Consider the following 20,295-nt stretch of genomic DNA (forward strand, 5'->3'; position numbering starts at 1 on the left):
CAGCCGAGCTGGCGCACTGTCACCTCTCCCTTCTGGCATGGTCTCCAGTGACAGAACCACGCAGGGCGAGGGATGCCATCCCGTGCCATGCCTCGGTGTGCCCGAGGACCGAGCTCTCAGGGCTCCTTTGTCCTGGGGACCTTGCTCCTGCCTGAGGCTTCCGGCAGCACTGTTATCCCAAGGTCCCTGATTACGGATGCTACGTATCTGCGTTCTTCCCCTGTATCCTTAAGATAAACATGTCCTTCACTGTAGTCACCTACTCCATCATACACTCCTATCAAATGAGCCTTGCTAGCTCGTAAATTACTGTGCAAACCATTCCAAACAATAAAGGCAATTTTACTTACTGAACCATTAAATTTACATACTTAAATTAGACTCAACCAGACGTTGAGAGGGGACGTCTCGCGGCCAGACAAACAATGAATTTAGGGAAAGAGCTGCCGTGTACTTCCCCACCTCTCACATGAAATTAATGAGGTGCTTCAATTTAATCATCATTAAAATTACATCTTTATTTAGTTACTTAGCAGAGTTTGACTCACTGCGTGGTGTGGAACATGGAGTAATGCCTCCACCATCAACCCTGCCAGAGAGGGAGGCAGGGAGGAGGTCCATCTCCCCAAAATTTCCTTTGCACCCCTACTCAGCCAGATCGGGCACGAGTGTCGAGATCCCAAACTGTTCTCCGGGGTTTATTATTAAGATAAAACAATGAGGGAAGAGAACCAGCAAGTCAGAGTAAATTGAGAAAACAAGGTCCAGGATGAGCCTACGATGGGTTTGAGATAGGCAGGCAAAAAGGCACATTACTCCTTTAGACGGTACCAACACATGGGAAGCTCTCGCAGCATTATCAGTCTCAAAGTTCAGTGCACGTGGCACCGAGAAACTCGTTAGAAAAGCAAGAGTTTGAAACAAAAGCACTCAGTGAAATAGAGACAAAGAGACAAGAGACGCGCCTGATCTCCTCACGTGCGTGTGCAATTTGTTTTGCATTTTCTCCCCCCACACACGCAATTCTTTCATCTGGAGATGTTCCCGTGCCGTTGCAGGGGCGGCTGGTGAGCAGGGCTCGGGCACGGCAGCGCTGCGGGGCCGTCCCAGTTGCAGATCAAGCTCCAGTTGCAGACATGTAAGTCCCAGTTGCAGACCAGTCCCAGTTGCAGACCAAGTCCCAGTTGCAGACCAAGTCCCAGTTGCAGACCAGTAAGTCCCAGTTGCAGACCAGTAAGTCCCAGTTGCAGACCAAGTCCCAGTTGCAGAGCAAGTCCCAGTTGCAGACAAGTAAGTCCCAGTTGCAGACCAAGTCCCAGTTGCAGACCAAGTTCCAGTTGCAGACAAGTAAGTCCCCGTTGCAGACCAAGTCCCCGTTGCAGACAAGTAAGTCCCCGTTGCAGACCGAGCCTGGCTGTCACCTTTCCCAGTTTCGCCCCTGGGGTTGCAGCACTCAGCCATGACCAAAACCGGGCCACGCACGTCCTGAGACACAGGTGAGAGCGCACAGCCCATAAATCCCGTTGAGCAAGGGTTATTACGGCCACAAGGACTCAGTTTTGTACCAGAAAGTCATCAATAAGCGACAGGGATTTCTGGGGACAGCAGCAAAGCCTGCGTGGGTCAGTGGGGACAGAAGGAGGGGTCGAACTGGTGGGGACAGGCTGCTCATAGGGGAAGGTCCCGTGTCCTGCGCCTGGGGACCTGCTGCCTCCCTGCAGCATCGAAGAGTCGTGTAAGAAGGCAGAATAAAGAGATTATGGATCCCTGTGGAAGTGATGTAAAGGAAACCAGTCCCTACTGTACTGGGCACGACATCTGCACGTAGTGAGAGAGGGAAAATCTCTGAAGCAAAGAGCACAAAAGTAGGAGAACGGGAGAGGTATTCCAGCCCAGAGACAGAAGTACCTGTGGTTCACCCAAGGATGCAAAGGCCTGTGAGTTCTTCCTCAAAATCTGCATCAGGCTACAAAAACACAGACCTTTTTTGTTACTCTGAAATGATTTTCATCCCAACAGACTCATTCTCTGCTCCTCCACTTGACCCGCGGAGCTCAGTGATCTCACTGGCCTTGCTCCTGTTTGATGCTGATGAGAACGAGCAAGATTAGATCTAAATGAGTTACATTTGGAGACGTGAAACACTGGGAATCTCCTCTTTCCCCATGGATACCCACAGCTCTGCGCGCATGGAGCACGTCCACATTATTCCCATCAGAAAGTCCTCGTTTTGACTCATTTAATTCACCCACGCTCCAGCAGCGAAGAGAGACCGGCTCCCGACAAGCCCATGGTGACACCATGGAGAACATGAACTCCTTTCTAACTGAGAGACAAGGGACACCTCCAAAGCCACGTTTCTGTGTCCCGTGATGCCGCCTCCCAACTGTCAGCAGCACGACCACTGGTCCTTGCTCTGGTGGTGCTGGCAGTGCCCTGCACAGTGTGTGTGTGTGTAGAGCGGGCACCAGGCACACACGCCAGCTCCAGAGGCTGGGCACAGGGCTGGGAACGGGATACCCACAGCTTTGACTTCGCTTAAACCAGCCCAGCTCTCCAATGGGTGCTTTAATGCCAACAATAAACGGGGGAAGGGCAGAAACGCTCAGGGCTACAAATAATGGCTACGTATTTAGTCGCTCCCTGCGAGCTCTGTTTTCCCTTTGGTCTCCGCACACGTCCTGTACTGGCAGGTGTTACGTGCCACCATGTAGTGAGCAGCTAGACCTCAGCTCACACAGTGACCCCAAAACCATAGCTCAAGCACTTGAGCTCAAGCTCGAGCAATGCCAGGGGGTCTGTTCGCCATCCCTTTTGGGTGGCATCTTTCTTCAGACAGGGAGGATAAAAATGAGTTATGTATTGCGGGAAACAGCACTCACACCTGAAAGCTCACTGCATTAAAAAAAAAAAAAAAAAAAAAAAAAAAAAAAAAAAAAAAGCCCGCAAAAGAGTAAACACCAAACTGCCAACTGCTTTTTACCTCCTGTAAATCAAAATACACTTTGGAAGTAAAAACTCCCAAATTATACCCAGCAAGATGAAACATTAGCCCAGGAAGAGTGGAGATGGCAGGAGCAGGGATACACAGACGAGAGCCAAAGCTACAGCTTGTCTCCATTAAAAATGCAACATCAGCAGAGGCGTCTGAGAGAGTCATTTATCAACTCCTGGATTAGAGAGACATCTTAAAGTAAGTGCACCATTTATACGCACATATGCACAAATTGTCTGCTGAGGAAGGAGAGGAGAGCTGCAGCCTTTGTGCCTTGGAAGTTTCTCTCTCGTCCTCTGGGTAAACGTAGGGCCTGAATGACATTAGGCATGGAAAATAGGAACCTTGCTCATGGTAACAGGGGGTACAATTCATGTGAGCAGCCGGGATGGAAAGTAATCTAATGCTGCAATTTCAGAGAAACAATATAGAGTCACTCACATACATCATGATTAATGGCTGGATACCATAGTGTGAAAACCATTTAAAAAATGGCATTTTTGTCACTGACAATGTTACACATATAGTAAAGGTCATACATGATAAGAGCATTATCCATATTTCTTCTGCAAACATGCTTAACCTTGTAGAGCACAATTCCCTGGAAGATTGGTGATCCATCTCCAGCTGCAAACTGCGCTCTTCAGAACCTGAGACGGCCAATTTTACATTTATATCACTCGCATCCACGCACACGCGGGCTCCGGGAAGCCTGCACGCCTTTCGAAGCAGAAAGGGATGGAAATGTTTCACAGCGGCACCCGCTCCGGGCTCTCCTCCCTCCAGCTTGTCTCCAGCTGTCACCTCATGCCGGAGCTGATGCCAGGCTCCTTCCTGCAACCGGGCTGGAAACCCAGTTCCCTGTAAATCCCTTCTTGAAAGGCTCCTCGAGGAGGTCCTTTGGCACCCTCTGGCCACAGGCAGGTCCCACCAGTGGGTCGATATCCACCAGTGGGGCTCGGCTCTGCTTTAGTTTTTAGCAGCAAGATGTCGATAGCTGGTTGACCAGCTGCCATCTGCAGAGAAATGCTCAGATGAGTCCGCAGACTAGACGTTTACTTTTTTGAGCGCTGTATTTTAGAGCACACAAATCCTTTCCAAAGGCATGAAAGAGAGAGCTGCTCTGAGCACCGGGTGAGTCATTTCAGATCAAAACTCAGTCCGACCTGTGCCACCAACGCAGGCCCCACACACCTTCTGAAGCCCACGTGGCTCACCATAACCTTTTCTAGTTGCCTCCACAACTTGCATAGTCCTCCAGACTCGCAGAAACCCACAAACACCGGCGCTACGAGCCAGGTTACAACCCTGCCTTACAGATGCTGGAAGCTTGGGCTGAAATTCGGAGGAGCAGCGAGGTTCACAATATATTTTGCAGCAGATTCTGTGACCCTTTGGGGACCCTGCAGAAAGCGGCACTGAACTGTGCCATTGTCTGCTGGCTGACACATGATGACGAGGAATTTTTTCAACATGCAGTCACATATTTACCCATGTTTGCACGAGTTTTCACCGTTTGGCCACACCATGCTCTGGCCATCCGCCTCTCAGGGTCCTTCTCCTGCTGGTACTGAGCTCTCCTGGTTAACCTCGGGTCTAGCTGCAGCTCAGGGTTACACTCTGCACTAGCAAGCCAAGCACAAGATCTTAAAGGCACCGTATCAAAACTTAATTCTTTCTACAGCAAATAAAACCCCCTGCATGAAACAAACATTTGTGTGGCAAGACGCAGAGTACGGCTCCTTGCATCGGGTCAGAACTCTGCTCCGCGATGGCTCACCTGGAGCAGGGGCTGGGGACAAGGGGCTGTGCTCACCGAAGGACGCTGTTATCCTTCAGCGGGGCGCACGCACGAAAAAATGCCAGAGCAACCACTAAGACAGGATAAGCAGCAGTACAGTTAGCCAGCTCCGCCTGCTGAATCTTTGCTAACAAACAGGTATCAGCAGGAAAAAGCACGGGGACGCTATCCCAACCTGCAGGAGTGGGGTGAGTGGGAGTTCAGGGGCTGCAGGCGGGATCTCTCCCGCATCGCTTGCTCCCGGCTCAGCAGATCCGACCTCCCTTGGAGAGGAGGGCATGATCTCACTCTGGAGGAATTTCCTCTGCGAGAGACACTGGAAAACCCTATGGGAGGAGATGGGAGCTCAGTGCCTTGCCGGGAGCGGGGAGCCTTGCGAGACGGGGCTGGAGCATCCCAGCACGGGGCATCGTGGCCCCGGGTTTGGGGGGGTAACCACCACGGGGGGAGCGATTGCCACCCAGTGATATTTCCAACGCTTGGAAAAGCGTGGCCCCGGGTCTCCCCAAGGGCCCCGCAGGTCCCCGGCAGCCGGCGGGGGGTCAGCCCCTCTCGCTGCCTCCGGGGTGAGCCGCCCCGGGAAGCGGCGATGGGCAGGGAGGAGCTGCCCGTGCCCAGGGGACGGAGGGGACATTTCCACACCGGCGTTTGCAGCTTGTCAGATCGGCTTGTGCTTCCTTACGCGAACAGCACAGCGAAAGCTTCCCACCGCAGCCGAGGTGGGGAAGCTTTTCCCCAGAGTGGTTTGCAAAGACTGGCTGGACCAAATTATTCTTCTCATCATGAATGCCTCTCGCTGAGCCACCTTACCCATGCAAATACTCCAATGTTATTAATATGAATGAACACATCTTGTCTCGGGGTGTCTCATGGTAGGAGCCATTTCAGAAACACTGGGAGGGCGGAGGGAAGGAGGAAATACAACGGAGCAGCCCTGGTTGCATCTGTCCTATCCCTCAGATGACAATTTCTCTCTCCCAGGAGCGCCACAGACCAGAGGCACTCACAGATTATACATCATTCAGCCTTTTGCTTCGCAAAATTAGCTTTCTTAGCGAGGAAACAAAGGATTTGCTGTATTGGATCAGGCTACCGACATGTCTGCTGCGGCATCCAAGCTCTGGTACTTAAGAAACACGGCAGCTCCCCTCTCTGCTGCGCTGGCCAAGCCCCTGCGCGGGGAGCTGCGTGCACAGGCAGAGATCGCTTCCAGATTGCCACAGACACTCATCTGATGCTCAGTAGCAGGTAGTTTAACTTCTCTCCTAATTTTGTCGTCTTACCTACCCACAAATGGCCAACATTATTTAGTCCTTTTAAAAACTCAGCCGGAATGTTTATCTCAATAAGCGCCTTCAGCACTGCCCTCCATAAAGTCAACTACATACTGCATAAAGGGAGGGTTTCTTTTTTATTCGTTCAAAATTTACTGCCCTGGATGGTTTACTTTATGGCTGTTAATACAATGAAAGCTTTTGTAAGGAGAGGATGGTGCTGGGGGATCGGGCAGGAGCTAGCAGGAGACAAAGATAGCAGTCTGTGGCTAATACAAGGGCTTCGTGTGCCCAGCTTGGTGGGAAGACCATAACTCCTAACACATTTAATGGCACGGGCAAGGAGAGGGACCACCGAGAGCATTCCCCAGAGGTTCTTGGCACGGACTGTGCCCACCATCTCTCCCGCGGCAGGTGATGGAGCACTGTGGGTACCACTGGGGCTGCCCCTCGGTGGCAAAGGCAGCAGCAGCTTTTAATCCTTCCCCTCTTACGCAAGTCAAGGGGAGGGATGAAGGAAGCCAGGCAGAGCCTGCTGTTCCCCATGGAGCCAAGGAAAAGGGTTCATAGTCGGGGAGAAATATTAAAAGCGATCCAGAGCCCCGGGTCTGCAAACACAGGCGGAGCAGACAGGGCTGCAACCTGGGAAATGCCGGTGCCTGCCATGCCAGCAACTGCCTCTTTTCTTTTGACCTTTTAACTCCTCCTGGCCCAAAGCAGAGCGCGCAAGTCGTGTCGCTGTGTTTTACAAAGCCTCGGGTCAAAGAGCCAGCCGAAGGCAGGGAGAAAAGGTTTCTTTGGGGATGAACGCCGCATGCTGCTGCCAGGATGAGCAAACATGGGCTGCGCAGCCGCAGCTTCGCCTCCTCGCCAGGCGAGTGCTGGCGCCGAGAGGGCACGGCAGGGGAGAAACCTCCTCCCTCCGCAGCAGCAGAGCTGCTTCAGGGGCTCCCTGTCTCCAATATTTGCAATAAGAGAAGGAAATCTGCCAGGTTGCATGCACAAGGGAAAATTTAGCAACTTGAAGAGACACAGATCCGATCTCTAAACCAAAAGCCATGCCTTGACCCCGCAACGTTCGCTGCCTATCCCTATCCCAAAGGCAGGGCAGGCATTGAGGGCTCGGCGCGAGCACGTGTGCCCGCACCTTATCGTACAACCCTGCGTGGACCGGCACACGCGAGCGAGCGCGCGCAGGGAAACTTCCCCGGCCCTCGGACTCCATCCGTCCTCGGATGCACAGTACCGCAGGCACCGCTCGAGCGCCTCTGCGTCTCAGGGCACACGCAGGCACATGGACTTTCCATCAGCTGCGTCTTCCCCACAAGACCAGAGTTAACTGCTGAGAGTGCTCTCTGCCATCTTTTGTGAGCCGAGAACCAGGAACGCTGCACAAATCATTATTCTTGCTAATTACCAGGAAACATCAAACAAGACAAGCATTTTACTCCTCATCACTGAATTTTGTTATGCTAATTAGAGTTGTATAAGCTGTTGCTATTAAACCTGGAGAGTCAGAAAAACATTTGCATTAATACCCACAAAGCTGCATCAAAACCCAGTTATTAGTATTTCAATGAGGTTCAGGTTATGGGGAAGCTGCTGCCGTTTCAGGGGCTGGTTTGTTGTTTTTAAATCCCGCTGTGGGCGAAAATATAAATAAATGCAGGGTGAGGCTTCATGCAGACAATACTTCTTACAAATGGGGAATTAAAAAAAAGAAAAAAAAAAAGGAAACTTTGATCAGGAGGAGATATAAATGGGAGGGGGAGAGGGGGGGCACAGCGGTGCAGAGATGTTGTTGCTCTGTGCACAGAGTTGTACAGCCAAGGTGCTGCTCAGCCGGGGGCTCGATGTGCACAAGCATCGACTGGGGATGCCAGGCTGGATTTTGCGCTTTTGGATTTGTTTTTTTGGAGTCCCTGCGGCTCCCAGGCACTTTGCTTGACCTGGGGGTTTTGGATTTGACTCTGCAAAACACAGATGGAAACGAGCTGGCTCCTGCCTTCGCGTGAGAATGTCGTCTCCGTGGAAATCACCCGTTCAGAGCCCGCCTTCGCTTACATGTGCATCACGCTAAAAACCAGAGGGGCTCGGGGAGGGATGGGGGGGCCACGATTTCTGGTTACCAAAACGCGAGCGCCAAGACACACGTCTAAACCTTCCTGGGGAACCGGCTCTGTAATAAGAATTGGCAATTCCTTCCTTTTAGTGCCAATCACAGCAGCCCAGCGTTTCATCTGAAGATCTCGCAGCGCTTCAGAAAGGCAAATTATTCCCCCACGTGCCCCTTTGATACAACAATTATCACCATTTGACGCATCAAATACATCCGAAAAATTTAGGGGCATCCAAACAGGCATCTTGTGAGCAAGGGAAGGGGTGCTTTAACCCCTTAGCTCCTGGTGCTGGAGCATCATTTGGATGAGCTATTTGCAAAGGCAAACACACGCACAATTATTTCCATCCTCGGTTGTAGAAAGGTGGGGGTCGGTCTCTTCCGCCAAGTCACAGGCAATAGGACAAGAGGAAATGGCCTCAAGTTGTGCCTGGGGAGGTTTGGACTGGATATTAGGAAAAAAGTTTTACACTGAAAGGGTTTTAAACATTGGAACAGGCCGCCCAGGGAAGTGGTGGAGTCACCATCCCCAGAGATATTTAAAAGACGGGTAGACATAGTGCTTAGAGAGATGGTTTAGTTATGTTTTTTTGTCAGAGTTAGGTTGATGGTTGGACTCGATGATCTGGAAGGTCTCTTCCAACCTAGGTGACCCTACGGTTCTATGAGTCTATGGAGGTGCTGGTATCGAGCCCGCGTGAACTGGTATCGCGGCAAACCTTGTCCCACACCGGTCTGTACGCAGCAGAGGGAACCCCTCGGGGAAGAAGCAGGGGTATAACTCGAGGGGGGAGCGAGCATCCTTACCCCAAGATAACACCATGGGCGTTAGAGCACTGCCTTTGACCTGTGTGAGCGGCAAGCGGGCTGTCCTCCTCGCCGGAGGCTCAGAGCAGGCTTCGTCAATTAGCCGGCTCCCTGGCCCTTTGGCTCAAGCCACAAAACTCCCTTTGCCTGGCATTTATTTCTCAGTAAAGAGCAGACCCTATTGACAGCTGGCTGCAGCTTAAATAATACATCTTGAGCTCTCTATATAACCCATGGTGTTATTCTATTGATGGGGCTACAAGTTATCTGTTTTTAACAGCCCATTTGTCACCGATTCTTGGAGAGGGAGAGCCATTCACTCTCTCACTGTATATTTCTATCAAAGAAGGGGGAAAAAAAAAAAAGGAAAGAAAAGGATTTCTTCCATTTTCTCTTTCTGGTGGAAACACGCAGGTGAATTGAGTAGCGGTGTTTCAGTAATGATGAATTATGGTGGCAGCGCTGCGTGCTCCATCATTTTGCTGATGCGGAGGAACTCGGATGCTCAGCACACCCCATTAACACCTCCCCAGCGCCGAGCGGGGCTCCTACCGACCGCACCGACCTGTGGGACGTGCCGGGTGAAGCAGCCACCCTGCCCCCTGCCCCCCTGGTGCCAGACCCCACCACGGGCTCGCTCCGCATCCTCAGCATCGGCCTTTCCAACTTTGGGGAGCATCGGGTGCTCCGTCGCCTCGCCAGCCTCATTGCCCTCTGCGTGCATCCAAGAAAATTAACCGCAGCACCTTTGCCTCCAGAAGACGACTTTAAGGTCTCGCTCCCTCTACCTCGACACGAATCAGGAGACAAACACAAGCCGGGTGCCACCATCCCATGGGACCTACTCTAACGCTGTGTCCTCTCCTAACCACAGGCAGATTAAAAAAAAAATAAATTAAAAAAATCCACATCAGCCACGCTCCGGTAAGGAGAACTCTAAGAAGGATGAGGAAAATGAAGACACTGTGAAATGCAATAGATGTCAACTTCTACTTATTTTTTAATTTCATCTCTTACAAGCTTTTTGGAAGCTAACATGATTAAGTTCTTCACACAATTTATTAGCATCGTGTTGGAAATCCAGCAGTATATTACACTGTCTGAGTAATCCAATTAGTAAAATGTATTTATTTAACCAGAATATTAGCTGCACACAATCCCAAATGAAGTAAAGTCCCTGATCCTGGGGTTCCTTTCACTTCTTGGAATTCATTTACCAGCTACAAAAAGGTTTACTCTAATGAAATAAATATCAGCCCTATGTTTTTGGAATAATACAAGAAAAGCAATCTTGCTGCTCAGCTAACTGCCTTTTTTTTTTTTTTTTTTAAGCCAATACCAATGGCGCACACATTTCACAGCAAAATAAAGGATTTTCTGGCTTTTTCAACCTCCTCTCACCCCAACCCCAGGAACAACCCCAGATCCCCCCATCCCCAACTGGATTCCCTCTCTTTACAACTACCAAATCATTGCCAAAACTAAGATTATTATTTTCTCTTTTTCTTTTTTTTTTTTTTGTTTTCATTCAGCAACCCACATGCAAAAGTGAACCTCATACCCGCTTTACCCTCATTTGCAAGAGCTTTGAAATAAAAATCACCGTGGGAAGCCAAGGCTCCCGAGCACTTTTTTTCCCTCCTAATGAAGGAGCTGAGTGACAGCCCCCGAGGCTAGAGCTCTGACGTGGCCCCGGCAGCATCCCCTGGCCTGACTCAGTGCCGAGCACTGACTGATGTCTGGCAGTTTTTTGGGGTACTTTAGGGATTTTTTTTTTTTCCTCCTTTTTCTTTTATTTTGTTATTACCTTAAACATGCCCAGCTCCTAAAACAGCATCCCTCCCTAGGGCTCCTGGCCACAACCGCGGGTGAAAGCCGATGGCAGGGCTGACCGTGGCACCTCGGCGAGGCCGTGGCGAGCGGTGCCACGCGGCCACCGCTGGCGGGAGAAGGCCCAGTGCCACCGCAGCCCTGCTGGGAGACCGCTGCCTCCGCGGCCCGCTCCGGGGAACCGCTTGCTGTTGACCGATGGTATTTTTCCAAAGCCGCTACTCCAATTTATCTTCATTAATTGGCTTAATTAATTATTTTCCCCTGCGAGCAGCAGTGGGAGATTCGGTCATGAACAGCAGCAAGGAGGCGCGATGCAGCCAGCTGAGTCGGCTCTCTGCCTTTCTCGCTGCCGGGTGACCCCGGCTTCTTTCCCCTGGCTTCTTGGAGCCACAGCCACTTTTAAGCTTGACTTCTCCTGTCCAGACAGGGTGTGGGAACAAAAGGCTTGGGGTAATGCAGCATCCCCAGATGGGCATCCCAGGAATCCAAAATCTGGGATTCTGGGGCGTCTGTACACACCGCTTCAGCGTGTGAAGGCAGAGGGGATGGACTCGCCTAACTTGCTCGTAACCCTATTTTTCTCACACCTCGTGGAGCAGCGCCAACGTTCTCCATCTCCCCACGCTCCTGCAGCCGCACCTGCGAGATGACTCTGAAAGCCGCAATGGCAAAGCCAGACAGGGGAGGAAGGGACTAACGGCCGGAGTTAATAATAGACATCATTTGCGATGCGCCTCCAAAAAAAATGATCGTCCCGAGGCAAAAGATCTAATTTTGTGTTTCCTTTCAGATCCTCCGCTGCGCGCAGCCGGCAGGGGAGGAGGGGAGGCGTCTGCGCTGGGCTCGTGTGCGAGCCCCTGTGATGCTCATTCACATGCAGAGAATTTGAGAGAGATCCTCCCATTAATGCAAACAGGAATTACCCGTGTAATCTTGGGATTAACGGAGCCCAAGGAATTATTTACATTTCCTAAATGAGGGAAACTGTATCAAGCGGGTAAGTCGGAGCCGGGGAGCCGAGGTGCGGGAGGGCGACGCGCTAGCCGCGTCCGCAGCAACCACCGTCGTTGGCCTTTTTGAAAATGGGTTCATCTGAGGTTGCACAAAATATTTGGCGACTTCGGAGAAAAGCTGCTGCGGAGGGGCAAAGCAGACGGACTGACGCCCTCCTCGGCATCGTCTCCAGGGAGGGAGTCACGCAAACTTCAGATCAGACCCCAGATCTGCGCCTGCAGATCTTCCCTGTGTCACAGGGTACAATTCCTCATTGCCCACCAGTGATTACAGCAGCAGTAGGCATAATCGAGGCCAGTTTGTTAAATTTTTATTTAATTTCTCTTGCAAAGTCTCTCCCACAACAACCCGTGTCCCCTCGGCAGCGCCCAGCGTTACTGCTGGGTGGGGACACGGACCTGCTCCGTCCCCGGTCACACGGAGCACCCCTGCCATTGACGCCCCCATCGCGCTTTGGAATCAGGCTGAAATCACCCCGAGCGTTCACCACATCGAGCTTTTCAGTCTTTGCTCATCAAAAGCTGCAGTGACAGGCAGCAGAGCCCTCAGAGCCCCATCTTCTCCCAAATGCTATAATACTCATAATAATCACAGCAACAACAACACCACTTACAATAACCCTCCATCCTTCACACACCAGACGATGATGAGTCAGACTCCATTTCCAAACTAAGACATCTCGCCTGCTATTCTCCCTCCCCTCCAGACTAATAGCTGACAATGTATGCCTTCCACATTAATGATACGGGTTCAAGGGGAAAGAGACTGCTCTCCCGTTTCGCTGACATTACACTCTCCCATGTACCCACCAACATACCCTAAGGCAACAGAACTAGTAATAGGTTCCTCTAACCGCCTCCTGCATCAAATTTGACACCGGGTGCTTTCTTCTTCTTTCCCATCGCTCACCTTATAACTCTGTCATCATCATTGATTTTGACTTAAGGAGAGGAAGAAAAAAAAAAAAAAAAAACAAAACAAAAAAAACAACACCCCCAACCCAGCCCTCTTCCCCTGCTCCTACAGCACCGGCGTGGTGGGGCACGGCTGCCGCGGGGACTTGGAGCAGGGAAGAGGCAGGCCAAGGGGGATGCTTCTGTTTTGCCTCTGTGTGTCAGTCGTGAAGGGACCGAGGTAGCGAGGCAGGGGGGGTGTGCAGCCCTGGGACACCGTGGCTGGCTGCGGGGACTTGGTGGCTTTTTGTGCTGGGCTCATCTTTCGGCCGAGGTCAGGATTTGTTAATTTTTAGGCAGCATTCCTTTCTCCTCCTGTCTTCCTTCCAGAGAAAAGATATCTGGAGTGATCTCTGTCTACCTCTGAGCTATGCCACTCTACAGTGAAAAGCCCTGATACCTCCCCAAATTCTCCACGTCGCCGTCCACGGCAGAGGTGATGCCCGCCCCCAGCAAACCACTAGTCATGGCGGTGGGAAGGGGTGAGTGGTGGCTTCACCGTGGAGGGATGAAGGACCCTTCCCAGCAACCACAACTCCGGGGACAGGGACAGATACATCCCATAGGGCAAGAGGTGACAAGTTCCCCTCGATTCAGTTACCAAGGCTCCCATTCACTCCCAGAGAAGAGGGCTGGGCTCCTGTGCCAGCACCGGCTGCTTCCCGGCGCCACGCTGCCAGGAGATACCTCGGTCCCATTGCCAGCGCTCGGCTTTTGCAGCCGCATCCTAAGATCTGCCTTATGGGGGGCTATAACTGTGCTGGAAGCGGGAAGGACCTGTCAAAATCCCCCAGCACGGGGCAATCCTCCCTCCTGCAGCCCAGAGAAGCCCGGGCGATGTAGGAGAGCAGCAGGCTCCTCCTGTCTGGTCTCTTGGCAGATACACAGAAGCGAATCCCCAGAGTGCGGCTGACCCGCAGCTGGTGTTTTCTTTGATTTATGTCAGAGCCTATTTACGTCCTCTGCTTAAAACAATCCAGTTCGTGTCAGCAGTAAATGGAACTGCGTACCATCCAGCAGCTGTTTGGCTGCTACCTGAAATGAGTTTCACTCCAGTTCTTATCAAGTAGAAACCCTTTTAATCGTCAAAGCTGCCACAGCCTTGTTGGAGCTGCGACGGCGCGGTGATGATAACAGGGGAAGGCATGTTGCTAGCCGGGGACATGGCGAGAGCCCTGGGATTGCTGGTGATTTTCTTCCAGGGCCGCGGCCACTTTGGACACAGCGACACGTGGAAATGAGGGCTGGGCTCTGGCTGCGGAGACAAGTCCGCTGCGCACCTGGACACCAGCAAGGTTGAACTGGGGCTGTAAGGGCAAAGCTGGGTTGAACGGGGTGCCAGACGGCCTCTGGCGTTTTCGCTGCTGTTGGCCCAAGCAGGCTCATTACTGTGAAAACACCGGCGGCCACTAAGACTTATCTTGGAGCTCCTGCGGCTGATAAAGCCATAGAGCAAATGCGGGCTGCTTCAGGAAAAACCCAGAGGAGACGGAGTCTGAATCCGTGCTGCAGCCCTTACACCCTGATGAGTCTTAACTAACGAGGTGGTTGGCGGCGAGCGGGGATGGATGCTGCGCGAGGTGCGGGGGACATTCGCCCAAAGCTATTCGGAATTCATTAAAGAGGACGGGAAGAGCTGGGCTGTTCCACTCAGGGACCCAGCACGAGGCCACAGAACCTGCTCGTCCCACCGAAAACTAATGATCACAGCTTGACTAGCGAGTATCAGATGCTCTCAACGCGTTGCTTGCAAACAAGCTGCAGACCAAAAGCAATTCGAAGGAATTATTTGGGAAATAATTCTAAATAATGAATGAATGGAGAAAACTGCAAGCTGTTTACAGATAAGTCACCCGCAGAAAAGAGCTGAATTCGCCGAGTAGATGATTCACTATTGATTATTTCCCCAGCTCTAGCTGTAACCTTATTTAAAGCATTAATTAAGACAAGTCTTCATAGTTCAGCATATTCTAATCTGTTACAGGAGGAAGAGCTCTCGAGAGCTCAGCGCTGCCCTCCTGGAAGGAAATCTGGAGATTCACCCCCTGCTCGTGGCTCCTGCCTGGATGGGGAGGAGGTGGGGGGACACCAGCCCATCTGGAACCCAGCGACATCCCCGATAGCCGATGCAACCATTTCAGCAGGGTCGGGTCCGGTGAGCGCCTGGGTACGGCAGGGCAATGTGGGATCCTACCTGGCTGTTGGCTGGATTTCAAACAGGACAGCTGCCTCTCGGGATAAACCCTTTAAAGACAGCCCAGGCAATCTGGCTACCCGCACGGCCGGCTGCCCTCAAATGACCTGTTGCCAAGTCTCCCCCGATAACAATACTTAAATGCACGCTCTAAAACATGCCCCAAAGTGACACCGTCTGTGCGAGTGCCCTTGTGCCACCCAGCCCCTCAGAAAGGTCTGCACGATCCCCACGTCCACACGTCAGCTCTGGCAGGCTCAGTATCGCTCCGGTAACCAACAGGAGCACAAAGCCCCTGGGCTTATATTAAGAAAAAGGAACGTGGATTTCCTTTCAGTTATATCAAGTGACTACAACTGCACCTACCACGAAATCTGCCAAGCAATGGCACGCACGTGGAAATGCAAACACGTCAGCAACTGGTCTGCTCTTCAGCCAGGGACTGGCACCCGTCCGTACGTCTCGCTGACAAGAACACGACTTCAGCCCGTGCTGACAGCACGTTACCGAGCGAGCCTCCAGCTAATGAAACACAGGACCGTGTCTTCAGTAGGACATGAAACTCCCAACACAGCAATCCAACCCAGCACAGCAAGATTTCTGACTCAAAACCCAGAGGGACAGAGCTCATGATGCTGAGGGAAGGGGGCAACTTGTTGCTCTCCAGCTGCATTCCCCAAGGTGGATCTGCAGCCTGGTTTGCTCTGCAGAGCCGCCGATCCCCGGCCCGTCACCCCAGGACTGCTTGCCCAGCACTCTGCAGGCAGACGCGTGCTTGCTTTCCCCACATCCTGAAGAAATGAGGATATGATAACCTGGCACCTAACTGGAGCTAAAATACTCCATCTTTCAACCAGCTGATTAGCTCAGCATTGCCCAAAGCATGTTTGCATCATTGCCGGATGACTTGGAGTATGGGTAGAGCAAGTTAACCTCTGCATTAATTAAGCTCAGTATGTGACTGCTTTTTGGCTCATAACTTTGTTTCAGAAAGAAAAGCTCAGGCAGTGAAGTTCTAACCAGCTCTGAAACCCAGGCAACCAATGACTCTGGTCTTTTTAGCCCCTTTCCGTGTCCACTCTGAACTGACATAGCTTCTCCCATGAGTTGTCCTCAGTTCACATGGGTTCGGTTTGCCAGCAGAGCCATCAGGCCCTTTCTCTCCACTTGGCACTACTTAGCGTGGGGCTCAGCATCACATTGTGGTCAAGCCATGACCAGCTGCACGGCCCACACAGTCCTAATTTGTCCTAATTCGTACACAAAGATTAAAAGCAAGATTCCAGTAAAAGCCCCTTTCTCCCCCATCAGATGCAATCAGCCACAAGATGTGTCTCACTGGGCTGAGCTTTGAGATAAAGCTGGACTTGACCAATAACCAAGGAAACATAGCAGGAGAGGAATTAAAAATTCAAACATCGCCCGCTCACATTGAGCTTCTTATCAACCAACACCCCCAAGTCCTTCTCCTCAGGGCTGCTCTCAACCCTTTCTCCGCCCAGCCTGGATTTGTGCTGGGATTACCTCAACCCAGGTGCAGGACCTTGCACTTGGCCGTGTTGAACTTCATGAGGTTGGCACGGGCCCACCTCTCCAGCCTGTCCAGGTCCCTCTGGATGGCATCCCATCCTTCCAGTGTGTCGACTGTGTCACACAGCTTGATGTCATCAGCAAAATTGCTGAGGGTGCACTCAATCCCAACATCCGTGTTGCCAACAAAGAGGTTAAATAGCACCCATCCCAATACCAACCCCTGAGGAACCCCTCTCGTCACTGGTCTCCACTTGGACATCGTTCACACCTGCATTATTTTTTTATACACACAAGTATGGGATGAAGCATATTTCCCTGTCCAATATGTTCATTAAAAGGATGCAAAAAAGGGGAAGAACGGGAAAACTCAGTATCTCGCTTTGACTCCATTTATATCTCCAGCTCTCCTGTCTCTTGACCAGCACTGGAGGCCACACACCGTCCCGGTCTCACCACCGCTGTGTACGCCAGGTGGGCAGCACGGTGCTGAGCTGGTTACAGGTGGTCACTCGGGTATGACCCACACACATGTGCGTGCAAGCTGCTCCCCCGGCCTGGTCCTGCATGGTCGCACAGCTCATCAGCAAACATACAAACAAATATTTTTCACGGATATCGTCCAAAGCAAAATCCCTACCTGTTCTTGACTCCTTCAAAGGCTGTTTTCTGGTAAAGGCTTATCTGATGGTTTATCCTTTGCTGAAAGACAGAAAAAAAAACAAAGAAAAAATGCTTGTCAAACAGCAGTTCGGTTAGAAAGGATGGGACGCTCCTATATTGGGAGAAAAAAAGATGCATTTTGTGTTTACGTCCATTATCATCATTGCATGTGATACACACTTAAAAACTTGCATAATTCTCTCTACTCAGTTCATTTTATTTTTTCCATCCGTCAAACTCTTCCCTCTCTGTGAGCAAGTGTATTGCTAATTAGGACAGAGGAACAGATTAAGATAAAAGGAGTAGGCGCTGTTGCTTTCCCTGCCTCTCTCCAACCCAAAGTCAATCCAAATCTTTTGGAGAATTCAAGTAAATTTGCATTAACGTGGATACAACGCGCTCCTTGAAAAAGATACATCAGAATTAGAAACCGTGTGAGGAAAGGTGACCAAGATGATGAAAGACACAGAACAGTTTTTGCAGAAGAGGAGGCGCAAAAAGCACACGTGCGTGCCACTGCACTCTGCCCCGGACCAGCCTCGCAGCTGTGTGCTGTAAACGCTATTTTGCTTGGCTGAATTTTTCTCAGTTTGAAAAACAAGTGCCTTCGCTTTCGGAGCAGAGCAACCCGCATCTGTGTCCTCTGTCACCACAAAGTTCCGATGTCCGAATTTGTTGCGGTGTAAAAACTATGAGTTTCATTACCAAGCTTCTGCATTTCCCGGCCAAACCTGGTTTGGCTGGGGAAGGGCAGAGATGTTGGGACCCTGCTTGTACCTTCTCCGCTTTACAGAGACTTCTAGAGGACGCCTGTGCAATGCAGACCTGCTTAGTAGAGTTTATGCTGATATGAAACGATGCTGCATCTAACTGTCTTTATTTAAAGGAGTTTTGAGGGAACCTGGGCAATAAAACTTGCAAAAGCTTCACTGGGCTCCCACGATGCTTTATTTGCCCCACTTCTAAAGCCTAGCACTACCATCAGATTTGACCCCATTATTTGGAACAATCCTGTGGGAAGAAGCCATGGTGCATGTGCTCCACGCATGGGAGCAATCCAGGAAGCCATTCCAGCTTCTGGCTGAGGGCCCTTTTCACCATTCCCTCAACACATTAAGAAATCCGCCAGTACAACTGACACTGCTGCCAATTGGAAATTTCTAGGTCCGAAACCCTCCATGAAACAAATACCTTGGCATGGGAGCGAGCTTTTTGCACCAGATGGACCCCCTGGTCTCTTGGTAAATCCAGTTCTTAGGCTTTGCCACAAAGAGGCTTAAAATTAATTAGCAGATTTTTTTTTTTTTTTTAAGAGTTCTGTGTACAAGGAGTGTGTGAGAAAGGACATTCATTAGGAGCTTTCCAGTACTTATAGGCCAAGACAAGGATTTATAGTTTGCAAGAGAGTTCCTTTTACAACTGGCAATTTCAGACTGTTAAATGTTGCAAGCAGATGCCTTGAAGATGAAAACATCCCCTATTTCCCCAGAAAGGCAATCAAGAAGAGGGAGGTTTTCTAACCTTCTAAAGGTGACCACTTTTACCAAAAGGCATCTGTCCCCTTTGGTCCCCGTTCCCAGAGAGCTGTTGCCCAGCAGCACTGGGGACCTGATACCCGATGTGCCATGGAAGAGGACCTTCCAAGGAGCAAACCACCACGACCTTCAACTGCTGAGAGCTGACGTCTCCGCTGCTGACCATAGACAGCTACTGAGTGCGTTCTGCAACAGCACCCACCATAACTGCTCTAAAAACATGGGTAGATGATAAGAAAGCCGTCTAGGTAAGCAAATAACTCAAAAATAGTCTTCATATATTTATTCCCGTATTGATTCGTTCCTTGACCTTGGCAGAGCTGTTTTCAAAAAGAGTAAATGTTGGTGAGGATTTGGTGGGAGCAGGGTTTTGAACATCCCACCGGGTTGCCTCCCCCAGCAGTGTAGTTTCCAGGAACTACACTTTTTCCACCCAGAGATAACCCTACACGAGGTGTCGCGGGTCCTTGAAAGCCTGCCAGCACCGCTTGCCTTTTGGGGTGTTCACCCTCGCCCCTGACCTCACCAGGAGCCAACTACAGCCAACAAACAATTCACAAAAGCATTAATTTAGTAATAACTTTGAAAAAACGCAGATGAAGCAGTGGGAAGACACGTCCATAAGTTAAAGATTTTCATCCACTCCGGAGGACAAGAGAAGATCCCTCAGCGTTGGAAGTGAAGCGCTATGATACTATTCGACGCGATGTACTGTCTGCAGCACTGTGCTACCTCCCCAGGAGCCTGCAGTCCCACCAGCACACGGAAGAGGAGGAGATGTATTAAAAACAATGAGCGAGCAATACGCTCTGGTGCACGCTGGCACTTCTTGGGCTTCCTTTTTTGTAAGGGTTCACACAGGAAAGCCTGTTTCCAGAAAGAAAAGTACAAGATTCTGCCACTTTAGAAATACTACCCTTGGCTTTTTCAGTCTTTAGTGACTCCTACAAGTATTAATTGATTTACATACCAGCCTCTGGTGACCGAACCAGAATCAAATTAAAGAAGTTTTGCCTTGCCATAAATCCACTCTGCCCGTAGCCGCCGCTGGCTACTGACAATGAGTTAAGTCCCTGATTTTGCTAGAAGACTTTCTAAACTCAGTCTTGCCTTTATTACGTGCTTTTCCCCTCAGCTGCCCCACTCTTGATATTTCTGGGGAAATTGCCTTTGGAAAAGGGGTTGTTGTCAGTGTTTTGCTGATGGTGTTTTGGATCCGCTCTGAGTGGTGTCGAGCGGCACCGTGTTTAAAGCTCTGTCAGTCTGCCCGCTCAGCCGTGCTCTCTCCCGTCTAGCTGCTCAAGCAGCACCAAAAATGGAAAATTTAAGGAGAGATAGGCTAGCTTAGAATTAGAAATGTTATTTCAAGGACTCAAAGAGCCAGAAACACAGGAAATCCTAAGCCAAAAGGACACACTTCGTAAAAGGAGAAGTCGTCTGAGGTTGGTAAACTGGACTGCAAACCTCCTCCTGCTACCCCAGCTTTGGTCTGAGATGATGGAGAAATTTAAGTCTTAGCTTTTAAATCATTAGAAAGGGAAACCGCGACTTTACAGGACCTGGGACTGCACAGATAT

At 50.7% G+C, this 20,295-nt stretch overlaps 1 protein-coding gene across 9 annotated transcripts in view; it reads right to left on the reverse strand.

Annotated features, from left to right (window-relative positions):
• TNRC6C (trinucleotide repeat containing adaptor 6C) overlaps window positions 1-20,295 on the reverse strand; it is a 322,756-nt gene that overhangs the window by 191,851 nt on the left and 110,610 nt on the right. For all 9 annotated transcript variants that reach the window (XM_063351800.1, XM_063351809.1, XM_063351804.1 and 6 more), the window contains exon 3: window positions 17,161-17,222. In XM_063351800.1, coding sequence (XP_063207870.1) covers window positions 17,161-17,222 — 62 coding nt within the window. The remainder of the gene's footprint in view (window positions 1-17,160; window positions 17,223-20,295) is intronic.

Source organism: Chroicocephalus ridibundus, chromosome 14 (assembly GCF_963924245.1).
Source record: "Chroicocephalus ridibundus chromosome 14, bChrRid1.1, whole genome shotgun sequence".
In the NCBI taxonomy this organism is placed as follows: domain Eukaryota; kingdom Metazoa; phylum Chordata; class Aves; order Charadriiformes; family Laridae; genus Chroicocephalus; species Chroicocephalus ridibundus.